Genomic DNA, 13,396 nt, shown 5'->3' with positions numbered 1-13,396 from the left:
ATTCCTCATTTCTCACAGTTGTCGTCTTTTCATTCTCCTTTTCAACCTGAAAGGCCAAGTGAACATAAGAAAATATGTTTTCTCCATTTTCCCCTCTTTTATTACTTGAAATTAGTATATACATTTGTATATTTTAGTTTGACAATTCTCTGGCTTTATAAAGTATCGTGTATGTGCTAAAATATACAAATACAGATGATATGGTAATATAGATTGACGTTGATGAACATTTTCCATTAAAAAGTCCCATTTATGTTTCTGTTAGTTTATTTTTTATCTAGGTTGAAATAAGTATATTTAGAACAGTGATGTAGTCTACCTCTGGAATAGAAAAAAACCCAAATTACTGTTACCAAATTGAGAAAAACGATATTCATAAATGAGTTGCATGTTGATATTTTCTGATTAAAAACAGATAGTTTTGTGGTTTTATACTAATAGTCTTTACACTGGAAAACTACTTAGAAGTTATTGCTCTTGATGCATCCAAGTAATATGCAGTATTAAAGCAATGAGAAACCATGTTGAAATATAATATGGAAGTACTGAGAATTTTGCCAGAGTCAATTAACTTTACTTTAATTATATTGTTGTTCTTAAGTTAATAGCTTTTTGGTAGCAGTATGAAAACCTCACTTTGTCAGTTAATAACTTGATCATTTACTTTTGCTTGGAAGATTGTAAGTTAAGCAATTTTCCTTCTTAAAACCTGAATTCAGCATTTTTAGTTAAACTGTTATTTTTTTCTTTGAAAATTAAAACATCTTAAATTATTTGTTTCTATATAGGATATATTTTCAGTTTTCTCATTTTGAAATTGAGGCCAAGTAGTCTAGATTCTCATGTTTAATTTGTAATGCTATGTGAATGAATATTCTAATGCTTATGCCACATGAGTTTTAAAATGTTAATAAAAATTGTTAAATTAATTCAGTGTTTAGCAGAGCTCAGTCCAGCAAATATCTGAATAACTGTCATGTTGAAAACACAAAATGACCAAGGCTTTGCCCTCAAGTAGCATTTATAGTTCAGGAGGCGGAATAAGACAAGTAGACATGTATTACATTGAATATGATAAGCATTCATACAGAAATAGAAATAAATTGGTAGGGTAAGGAAGAGTGTTAAAATGAGAGAGATGTCACATCCAAGTCAAAGTTCTTTATTGTGATGGTGATATTTAATATGAGCCCTAAAGTGTACGCTTAATTTCTGTTGGCTAAGGGAGAAGGGGGAGGGTATGTCAAGCAGAGGAGATAACAAGAGGAAAAGTATTGGAAAAGAAAAATGTAGAGCTTCTCTAGAGAATGGCAAATAGTCCAATTTGTTAGGTGCCATGGGTACATATAGGGCACGATTTTTTGTCTTCTGATTGCACGAATCAGAATCCCTAGAGGTATGGCCTGGGAGCCTCCATTTCTAACAAACTTCACAAGTAATCTTGTACACCAAATTTGAGAACCACTAGTGTAAGACAGTGCAACCCAAAGTGTGATACTTGATGTTTTTAGGTGACCCTGGGACAAATATTCTGATACTTATATATGTATATTCATATTAGAAAAGAATAGCTGGCTTATTAAACATGTGGTTTCCTACTTATCATTGACCTGCACAAGGCTATTGGGGTTAAAATTATGAAAAGAAAAATATTCATTAATTGTAATAGAGATGGCATATATAGTGAAAATATGGAAGGAGGTATATAAATGTCCAAGACTTGGGAAACACTGCTATAGGAAATAGTGAAGGATGAGGCTAGAAAAGGAGGTTGGAATAATATTGTGGAGAGTATTGAATGCCAGGCTGAAGAAGTTTGTACTTTGCAATATGTTTATTTTATTTAATTAGTTTTTAAAAATTTCAAGCATACAGAAATATAGAGGATAGAATAATAAATACCCATGTGCTACCTCTAAGCTTAAGGGAAAAAAAAAAACCCCACGTATATAATCGAAGTGTATTACCCTTCCCCAATCTTATTCCCTTATTTCCTTCCCAGTGGTAGCCACTATCCTAAATTAGTGTAAATTAGTATACTTGATGTATCTGTAAACAACATACACTGTTTTTTTGGTATGTTCTTAAACTTGTCATTAATTATATATTCATAGAAAAATGTATGTATCCTTTTGCAACTTGCTTTTTCATTTGATAGTGACTTGGAGATTATATCTATTCATGTTGGTCTAGCTTATTCATTTAAACTGCTAAATAGTAGTACATTTTACAATATACTACATTTAAAAAAATGTATTTATTTCTTGAATTTTTTGAAGTATAGTTGATTTACAGTGTTACATTAATTTCTGCTGTACAGTTGTACATATGTATGTATATATATTCTTTTATACATGTATATTCTCAATTGTACATATATATATTCCTTTTTGTATTCTTTTCCATTATGGTTTTTCACAGGATATTGAATATAGTTCCCTGTGCTATACAGTAGGACCTTGTTGTTTGTCTGCTTATTTATTTATTGAGGTACAGATGTTGAACATCTTTTCATGTACCTGTTGACCAATCGGTATGTCTTCTTTAAAGAAACAACTATTTAGGTTTTCTCCCCATTTTTTGATTGGGTTGTTTGTTTTTTTTGATATTGAGTTGTATGAGCTGTTTGTATATTTTAGATATTAACCCCTTGTCAGTTGCATCGTTTGCAAATATTTTCTCCCATTCTGTAGGTTGTCTTTTAATTTTGTTGATGGTTTCCTTTGGTATGCAAAAGCTTATAAGTTTATTTAGGTCCCATTTGTTTATTTTTGCTTTTATGTCTTTTGCCTTGGGAGACTGATCTAAGAAAATATTGCTATGATTTATATCGAAGAATGTTTTGTCTATGTTCTCTTCTAGGAGTTTTATGGTGTCATGTCTTGTATTTAGGTCTGTAAGACATTTTGATTTTGTTTTGTATATGGTTTGAGAGAGTGTTCTAATTTCATTGATTTATGTGAGGCTGTCCAGCTTTCCCAGCACCACTTGCTGAAGAGATTGTCTTTTCTCCATTGTATATTCTTGCTTCCTTTGTCATAGATTAATTGACAGTAGGTGTGTGGGTTTACTTCTGGGCTCTCTGTTCTGTTCCATCAATCTATGTGTCTGTTTCTGTGCCAATACCATGCTGTTTTGATTACTGTAGCTTTGTAGTATTGTCTGAAGTCTGGGAGGGTTTTGCCTCCAGCTTTGTTCTTTTTCCTCAGGATTGCTTTGGCAACTCTGGGTCTTTTGTGGTTCCATATAAATTTTAAGATTATTTGTTCTAGTTCTGTGAAAAATGTCTTGGATAATTTGATAGGGATTGCATTAAATCTGTAGATTGCTTTGAGTAGTACTGCCATTTTAACAATATTAATTCTTCCAATCTAAGAGCATGAGATATCTTTCCATTTCTTTAAATCATCTTCAATTTCCTTTATCAGTGTTTTATAGTTTTTAGTGTATAGGTCTTTCACCTAGGATGCTGCCATTTTAGATTAGCACTACAATTCATTTCCTTCTAATCTTTTTTCTTTCTTTTTTTAATAATTGTGTATTTTCTTTTTCCTTTTTTAAGTTGAATTATAATTGACATACAATATTAGACTAGTTTCAAGTGTACAACATAATGATTCAGTATTTTTACACATTATGAAGTGATCACCATGATAAGTCTAGTTACCATCTGTCACCATACAGAGTAATTACAATATTATAGACTATATTCCCCATGCTGTGCAATACGTCCCTGTGACTTTTTTATATTATTTTATTTTATTTTTATTTACTGATTTATTTATTTAAACATCTTTATTGGAGTATAATTGCTTTACAAGGGTGTGTTAGTTTCTGCTTTATAACAAAGTGAATCAGTTATACATATACATATATCCCCATATCTCTTCCCTCTTGCATCTCCCTCCCTCCCACCCTCCCTATCCCACCCCTCTAGGTGGTCTCAAAGCACCGAGCTGATCTCCCTGTGCTATGTGGCTGCTTCCCACTAGCTATCTATTTTACATTTGGTAGTGTATATATGTCCATGCCACTCACTCACTTTGTCCCAGCTTACCCTTCCCCCTCCCCGTATCCTCAAGGCCATTCTCTAGTAGGTCTGCGTCTTTATTCCTGTCTTGCCCCTAAGTTCTTCATGACCTTTTTTTTTAGATTCCATATATATGTGTTAGCATACAGTATTTGTTTTTCTCTTTCTGAGTTACTTCACTCTGTATGACAGACTCTAGGTCCATCCACCTCACTACAAATAACTCAGTTTTGTTTCCTTTTATGGCTGAGTAATATTCCATTGTATATATGTGCCACATCTTCTTTATCCATTCATCTGTTGATGGACACTTAGGTTGCTTCCATGTCCTGGCTATTGTAAATAGAGCTGCAATGAACATTGTGGTACATGACTCTTTTTGAATTATGGTTTTCTCAGGGTATATGCCCAGTAGTGGGATTGCTGGGTCATATGGTAGTTCTATTTTTAGTTTTTTAAGGAACCTCCATACTGTTCTCCATAGTGGCTGTATCAATTTACATTTCCACCAACAGTGCAAGAGGGTTCCCTTTTCTCCACATCCTCTCCAGCATTTATTGTTTGTAGATTTTTTGATGATGGCTATTCTGACCGGTGTGAGATGATATCTCATTGTAGTTTTGATTTGCATTTCTCTAACGATTAAGGATGTTGAGCATTCTTTCATGTGTTTGTTGGCAATCTGTATATCTTCTTTGGAGAAATGTCTATTTAGGTCTTCTGCCCATTTTTGGATTGGGTTGTTTTTTTTTTGATATTGAGCTGCATGAACTGCTTGTAAATTTTGGATATTAATCCTTTGTCAGTTGCTTCATTTGCAAATATTTTCTCCCATTCTGAGGGTGGTCTTTTCATCTTGTTTATGGTTTCCTTTGCTGTGCAAAAGCTTTTAAGTTTCATTAGGTCCCATTTGTTTATTTTTGTTTTTATTTCCATTTCTCTAGGAGGTGGGTCAAAACGGATCTTGCTGTGATTTATGTCATAGAGGAAGAGTTTGATGGTGTCTGGCCTTACATTTAGGTCTTTAATCCATTTTGAGTTTATTTTTGTGTATGGTGTTAGGGAGTGTTCTAATTTCATTCTTTTACATGTAGCTGTCCAGTTTTCCCAGCACCACTTATTGAAGAGGCTGTCTTTTCTCCATTGTGTATTCTTGCCTCCTTTATCAAAGATAAGGTGACCATAGGTGCGTGGGTTTATCTCTGAGCTTTCTATCCTGTTCCATTGATCTATATTTCTGTTTTTGTGCCAGCACCTTACTGTCTTGTTTACTGTAGCTTTGTAATATAGTCTGAAGTCAGGGAGCCTGATTCCTCCAGCTCTGTTTTTCTTTCTCAAGATTGCTTTGGTTATGTGGAGTTTTTTGTGTTTCCATACAAATTGTGAAATTTTTTGTTCTAGTTCTGTGAAAAATGCCAGTGGTAGTTTGATGGTGATTGCATTGAATCTGTAGGTAGCTTTGGGTAGTATAGTAATTTTCACAATGTTGATTCTTCCATCCAAGAGCATGGTATATCTCTCCATCTCTTTGTATCATCTTTAATTTCTTTCATCAGTGTCTTATAATTTTCTGCATACAGGTCTTTTGTCTCCTTAGGTAGGTTTATTCCTAGATATTTTATTCTTTTTGTTGCAATGGTAAATGGGAGTGTTTTCTTAATTTCACTTTCAGATTTTTCATCATTAGTGTATAAGAATGCAAGAGATTTCTGTGCATTAATTTTGTATCCTGCTACTTTACCAAATTCATTGATTAGCTCTAGTAGTTTTCTGGTGGCATCTTTAGGATTCTCTATGTATAGTATCATGTCATCTGCAAACAATGACAGTTTTACTTCTTCTTTTCCAATTTGTATTCCTTTTATTTCTTTTGCTTCTCTGATTACCATGGCTAGGACTTCCAAAACTATGCTGAATAATAGTGGCGTGAGTGGACATCCTTGTCTTGTTCCTGATCTTAGAGGAAATGCTTTCAGTTTTTCACCATTGAGAATGGTGTTTGCTGTGGGTTTGTAATATATGGCCTTTATTATGTTGAGGTAGGGTCCCTCTGTGCCCACTCCCTGGAGAGTTTTTAATCATAAATAGGTGTTGAATTTTGTGAAAAGCTTTTTCTTCATTTATTGAGATGATCATATGGTTTTTATTCTTCAGTTTGTTAATATTGGTGTATCACATTGATTTTTTTTTTAACATCTTTATTGGAGTATAATTGCTTTACAATATTGTGTTAGTTTCTGCTGTATAACAAAGTGAATCAGCTATATCACATTGATTGATTTGTGTATATTGAAGAATCCTTGCATGCCTGGGATAAATCCCACTTGATCATGATGTATGATCCTTTTAATGTGTTGTTGGTTTCTGTTTGCTAGAATTTTGTTGAGGATTTTTGCATCTATATTCATCAGTGATATTGGCCTGTAGTTTTCTTTTTTGGTGACATCTTTGTCTGGTTTTGGTATCAGGGTGATGGTGGCCTCGTAGAATGAGTTTGGGAATGTTCCTCCCTCTGCTATATTTTGGAAGAGTTTGAGAAAGATAGGTATTAGCTCTCCTCTAAATGTTTGATAGAATTCGCCTGTGAAGCCATCTGGTCCTGGGCTTTTGTTTGTTGGAAGATTTTTAATCACAGTTTCAATTTCAGTGCTTGTGATTAGTCTGTTTATATTATCTATTTCTTCCTGGTTCAGTCTGGGAAGGTTGTGCTTTTCTAAAAATTTGTCCATTTCTTCCAGGTTGTCTATTTTATTGGCATAGAGTTGCTTGTAGTAGTCTCTTATGATGCTTTGTATTTCTGTGGGGTCCATTGTAACTTCTCCTTTTTCATTTCTAATTTTATTGATTTGAGTCCTCTCCCTCTTCTTCTTGATGAGTCTGGCTAAAGCTTTATCAATTTTGTGTATCTTCTCACAGAACCAGCTTTTAGTTTTATTGATCTTTGCTACTGTTTTCTTTGTTTCTATTTCATTTATTTCTGCTCTGATCTTTATGATTTCTTTCCTTCTACTGACTTTGGGTTTTGTTTGCTCTTCTCTCTCTAGTTCCTTTAGGTGTAAGTTTAGATTGTTTATTTGAGATTTTTCTTGTTTCTTGAGGTAGGATTTTATTGCTATAAACTTCCCTCTTAGAACTTCCTTTGCTGCATCCCATAGGTTTTGGATCATTGTGTTTTCATTGTCATTTGTCTCTAGGTACTTTCTGATTTCCTCTTTGATTTCTTCAGTGATCTCTTGGTTATTTAGTAATGTATTGTTTAGCCTCCATGTGTTTGTGTTTTTTATGTTTTCTTCCCTGTAATTTATTTCTATTCTCATAACGTTGTGGTGGTCGGAAAAGATGCTTGATAGATTTCAATTTTCTTAAATTTACCAAGGCTTGATTTGTGACCCAAGATGTGATCTATCCTGGAGAATGTTCTGTGCGCACTTGAGAAGAAAGTGTAATCTGCTGTTTTCAGATGGAATGTCCTATAAATATCAATTACATCTATGTGGTCTGTTGTGTCTTTTAAAGCTTGTGTCTTCATATTTATTTTCTGTCTGGATGATCTGTGCACTGGTGTAAGTGAGGTGTTAGATTACCCCACTATTACTGTGTTACTGTCAATTTCCTCTTTTATAGCTGTTAGCATTTGCCTTATGTATTGAGGTGTTCCTATGTTGGGTGCATATATATTTATAATTGTTATATCTTCTTCTTGGATTGATCCCGTGGTCATTATGTAGTATCCTTCCTTGTCTCTTGTAACATTCTTTATTTTAATGTCTATTTTGTCTGATATGAGTATTGCTACTCCAGCTTTCTTTTGATTTCCATTTGCATGGAAAATTTTTTCATCCCCTCACTTTCAGTCCGTATGTGTCCCTAGGTCTGCAGTGGGTCTCTTATAAATAGCATATATATGCGTCTTGTATTTGTATCCATTCAGCAAGCCTGTGTCTTTTGGTTGGAGCATTTAATCCATTCATATTAAAGGTAATTATCAACATGTATGTTCCTCTGACCATTTTCTTAATTGTTTTGGGTTTGTTTTTGTAGGTCCTTTTCTTCTCTTGTGTTTCCCACTTAGAGAAGTTCCTTTAACATTTGTTGTAGAGCTGGTTTTGTGGTGCTGAATTCTCTTAGCTTTTGCTTGTCTGTAAAGCTTTTGATTTCTCCATCGAATCTGAATGAGATCCTTGCCGGGTAGAGTAATCTTGGTTGTAGGTTCGTCCCTCTCATCTTTTTAAATATATCATGCCACTCCCTTCTGGCTGGTAGAGTTTCTGCTGAGAAATCAGCTGTTAACCTTATGGGAGTTCCCTTGTATGTTATTTGTTGTTTTTCCCTTGCTGCTTTCAATAATTTCTCATTGTGTTTAATTTTTGTCAGTTTGATTACTGTGTGTCTTGGCGTGTTTCTCCTTGGTTTTATCCTGCCTGGGACTCTCTGCGCTTCCTAGGCTTGGTGGCTGTTTCCTTTCCCATGTTAGGGAAGTTTTCGACTATAATCTCTTCAAATATTTTCTCAGGTCCTTTCTCTCTCTCTTCTTCTGGGACCCCTATAATGTGAATGTTAGTGCATTTAATGTTGTCCCAGAGGTCTCTTAGGCTGTCTTCATTTCATTCTTTTTTCTTTATTCTGTTCTGTGGCAGTGAATTCCACCATTCTGTCTTCCAGGTCACTTATCCATTCTTCTACCTCAGTTATTCTGCTATTGATTCCTTCTAGTGTATTTTTGATTTCAGATGTTGTGTTGTTCATCTCTGTTTGGTTGTTCTTTAATTCTTCTAGGTCTTTGTTAAACATTTCTTGCATCTTCTCAATCTTTGCCTCCATTCTTTTTCCAAGGTCTAGGACCATGTTCACTATCATTATTCTGAATTCTTTTTCTGGAAGCTTACCTCTATCCACTTCATTTAGTTGTTTTTCTGGGGTTTTATCTTATTCCCTCATCTGGTACATAGTCCTCTGCCTTTTCATTTTGTCTGTCTTTCTGTGAATGTGGTTTTCATTCCACAGGCTGCAGGATTGTAGTTCAGTATTTATTATGTAATGTTAAAGGAAAAACAGGATAAGCACTATGTATAAAATTTAATCTCAGTTTTGTTAAAGTAATTTTAAACATGTACTTTAAAAAGTCTAGAAGGAAATACAACAAAATATTAAATATTTCCCCAAGTTATTAAATGTCTTTCATTATCTTTATTTTGTATAATATCTCAATTGATATAATACCCCAAGTCATATAGATAACCTAATTTGGAATTTTTTTTGTATAGATTTTACATTATCCATTATGGAGGGACCTTAATGTTTTGACAGTGCATCCTATTTTGTAGTGTAAAAAAAAAACTAAACTTTTCCCTTCTAATAGAAGTTCAAATCAATGGTTATTCTTTAAAAAAAAAAAAGTCTAAAAAATTCTTGATATGGTGCTTAGAGCTTTGAAAAGCATTTGAAAGGCGTCTGATTTTGAAAGAAAGGATGAAGACATGATAATGTTAGCTCTGCGTGTTGAGTTGAAAATGATACAATGATACCTGCTTGTTAGATACTGGACTTTTATAAGTGAGGTTAAATGAATATAAAATGGTAACAATTTTGAACTGTATTCCAGCCATTGGCTCGAGGTGAAAGATGATTGATCAGATGCCGGCCCCCTCTGTCTCTTACTTTTCATTTCCGCATTTGTGCCCTTCTCTCTACCTTTTTTTTTTAGAATGTAAGTTAAATAAATTTGAGACGTGTAAAAAGTAGGAGCACAATATGAATTATAGGATCGATCATACTTCATCACGTCTGGTTTTTTAGTACTTGATTGTTTTTAAATGGTTCATTTCCACTCAATTAGAAAATGGATTTCATATAAAGTGTCTCATTGAAATATTTTAAATTTAACATTGTATCTGTATCCTAGGGCTACATATTTATTTTAGCCAAGAGAATCTATAAATGTAATATATAAGAATTTGATGAGCCTTCAGTTGAATATCAACATTTGGGAGAATTTAGTTTTTACTGCTAAAATTATCCTTAAATTATATTTAATTGATCATGATTAATGATGTATAAGTACTATTGATATTTTTTCAGCATTCTTTGTAACTCACATAAACTTTTCAGAATCCTTCTTATAAGTCCTGGTTACCTATAGAAATGTTTATTTCTATAAAAACATCCTTCACTCAAAAATTTTTATGCACCTTAAAATGAAAATTGTTTTAATTTTTTAATAGACTTTGTTTAACAGAAATATTTAAATGGTTTAGAATGGGTTGTTGGCTTGTCAACGAATCCCATATTGACAGAGGTTATATAAAGGTTGTCGGTGTTCTCACAAAATTCCAGGTATTACTTATTTTACTTCTAAATTGTGTAATGTAACTTTAGAAGGTAATATGTAAAGTGTGGATTGTTACTGTGTATAAGAATACTGTTTTTCATCTTAACTAGATTATTGCAGAAATATATTTTTTTAATATAGAAATCTTTGAAGAGACCAAACTTGATTTTAAAAAATAACTTTTTATTGCTTTTGGTCATCCTAACATTTCTCTGAGATAAGGAGATTGGATAACTTTTGCCCAGTTTTATAGGTGATACTCAGATAGAGTGATTTGTCAAAGATCACATCAAAGTTAAGTTGTAGAAGTGAGATTAGAATGGACCTTTTGACTTAGTTTAATTTTTTTTCTGTGTTATGGTACTAAACAGTCATTCACAGTATTTTACCATAATCAGTGATACCATTTTGTTTTATTGTCTATTACCAGCAATAGAAGGTAAATCTTAACTCACTAGTAAGCCTTCAAACGAATGTGACCAGAAGACTTTACTTTTGAGGGTTTTGGGTAGGAATGATAATATAGTTAATTTCTGATGGTCTAATCCTAATGGGGAAGTAGGTATTTAGCAATAAATAAACTATACAATGCTGATCAACTTTTGTCTTTTAGCCAGAACAGTAAAGCAGTAGCACTGGATAAATGTAAATGAGAGAAGCTAACAAGAGAGATTCAGGGCTAAAACATTAGATTTCATCATGTGGTCCTACTGTGCACTATTGCATCCAATAAGGGATTCTTCTGTTCTTTCTGTTACAGATGCTGAAAATTTCTTCTAAGGAGAAATATCCCTTATTTACTTTTGTAAATGGTCATTCCAGAGACTATGATTTTACATCTACTACAACCAATGAAGAAGACCTTTTCTCAGAGGATGAAAAGAAAAGATTAAAAAGATTTAGCACAGAAGAGTTTGTCTTGCTGTAAAGATTAGCACATTTGTGCTTGATGAGAAGAAATCCTTTGAAGGAAGCAAAATGAAGAGAAACAAGTATACTTGAAACTGGTTTATTTTCACGAATACCTTAATTTTGTACGTTCTTTAAAAAAAGAACATTTGAAAATATACAAGTTTTAAAGATATTTTTTTGAAAGAGAAATGATTCAGTGAATCTTGATTTCTAATAAATATCAAGTGATTCTGGCTGCATTCCTGTTTCCCTAAGATCTGCTAATGATAACTCTACCTTAACTGCAAGTCTTCCAGTCTTCAAATTCTTCCACCTGGGTCCAGTATTCTCCTGAAGGTTTTGTGATATTGGGCCCCAAAATAGGATCGCCAAATAGTTTCAAAAGCTTCAGTTTGTACTAATGACCAGAAGAGCAGAGAATGAATCTTCAATGCTGCCTAAGCCTCCTGATATTAATGCAACCAAAGGATGCTTTTGGATGTATCTTGATATATATTAAATAGTAATTTTTAGCTGTGATATGATACAATTACATAAGCAGAATTTTGAGTTAAGGTAATACTTAGCAATATGATTTTATAATGGCTCCTCATTTTGCTTGCTGTTGAGCCTTGTCTGAGGAGTGAAGGTAAGGTATTGGTTTTCCCCACTGATTTAAAGGTTATGTTATTAATAATAACTACATCCAATCTAACAGGTAAAGGCAACATTGTTTGTTTCCTATCTCAAAAATGAAATTTTATGGAAACTCTACTTATTATGCAGTTTTAAAATCTAAAGATAAGTACCAGGAAAGATATCAGTAGATGCTCCTCCATGTGATTTTTGCTATTTGTATAAATCAGTGCAGTGGTATTTAGAAGCTGAGGCCATCTATAAGGTAAATCTGCCTTAAGTGTATTATGTATTACTTAAAGGCAAATTTGTGATATAAAAGTATGAGTTATTATTGAGCCAGGTTTATAAAATAAGTACTTTAATAAAGATGTAAGAACATAAAATGCCTTTGTTTTGGTTTTAATGGGATTATTTTAATCCTTTCATTTGAAAAATCATTGTCTCAAATGAATTCTGTTTATTTATAATGAAGGCAAATAATATTGTTGCTTTGAAAGCAAGTATTAACTTATTTTATGAAGCTTCCATGTTTCAGTGTGAAAAGGTGACTTATAAAGACAAAAAATTGTGTATCATTTAAAGTAATTGATTTTTTTCCTTCAGGAAGCCTATTTGTTAGGTGTACAGTTACATGCAAAACTGAAAGAGGGTGGGCAGATAGACTGCTTTGGTATGCCTGACGAGAGAAATCAGGTTTGGCATTTCCTGGTGAAGATAGTTTATTGAATTCAAAAAATAGTCAGTAATCTAAAATTTTCCTTTACCCTAGATGAAATCTGGACAAGTTAAGTATGGTACTGATTTTCCTAGAATGCGAAAGCAGTACAGGTACAACAAGAAGCCAGTGGTATGCCTGATTTTATACACTGCAGCTCCCTCGTCTAAAGTACTGCAATTTGTTGTTCCTATACACCTGCAGTAGTCACAGGATTCTACAACAAACACATCAAATGAGAGCACCATATCTTCAAACAAATCAGAACTGACTGTAAGTGTTCTCTTACAAGGACTATATACAAGCTTAGAATTACAGGATAGCATTCTGTTATTTTCACAGCATATTTGGGGATGAGACAAAATTACACCTGGACAAAGTTGAGGTGAGAGGAGAGGGGAACTTCCTTTACATTGCATTATATTGAAAATACTCAGAATATTGCACAGACAAGACAGATCTTACAATACAATCATCCCCATGACTGAGAATAAATGGTTAGGATCAGAAATTATTAGAATAATATGCATATAAAAAATATTCAGCAATATGTATGAATGAATGCATGCATTCATGAAAATTGAGAGATAGGCTGATGGATTTATCTTGCCTATTAATAATAAAAAAATCAGCTTCAGCCAAGGACCAGCCAAAACTTGTGCTAATCTTTTATTGGAAAGACAGCAACAAAACTACATCATTAGATTTAGAATAGAGGTTTCAAACTTTGTTTTGAACACAGATTTCATTTAAAGTTCTGACAGCCAGTAGACTCAGTCAATAAAGCTATTGG

At 33.2% G+C, this 13,396-nt stretch overlaps 1 protein-coding gene across 1 annotated transcript in view; it reads left to right on the top strand.

The window, feature by feature from the left end:
- The window catches only part of ATG4C (autophagy related 4C cysteine peptidase), an 88,808-nt gene extending 77,340 nt beyond the window's left edge, over nucleotides 1-11,468 (top strand). The window contains exon 11 of the mRNA XM_061186492.1: nucleotides 11,119-11,468. Coding sequence (XP_061042475.1) covers nucleotides 11,119-11,286 — 168 coding nt within the window. The 3' untranslated portion in view covers nucleotides 11,287-11,468. The remainder of the gene's footprint in view (nucleotides 1-11,118) is intronic.
- The last annotated feature ends 1,928 nt before the right edge of the window (nucleotides 11,469-13,396 follow it).

This window comes from Eubalaena glacialis, chromosome 3 (genome assembly GCF_028564815.1).
Source record: "Eubalaena glacialis isolate mEubGla1 chromosome 3, mEubGla1.1.hap2.+ XY, whole genome shotgun sequence".
NCBI classification, from domain to species: Eukaryota; Metazoa; Chordata; class Mammalia; order Artiodactyla; family Balaenidae; genus Eubalaena; species Eubalaena glacialis.
Note: the sequence above shows the minus strand (reverse complement) of the source record. Positions and strands in the feature narration are given on the sequence as shown.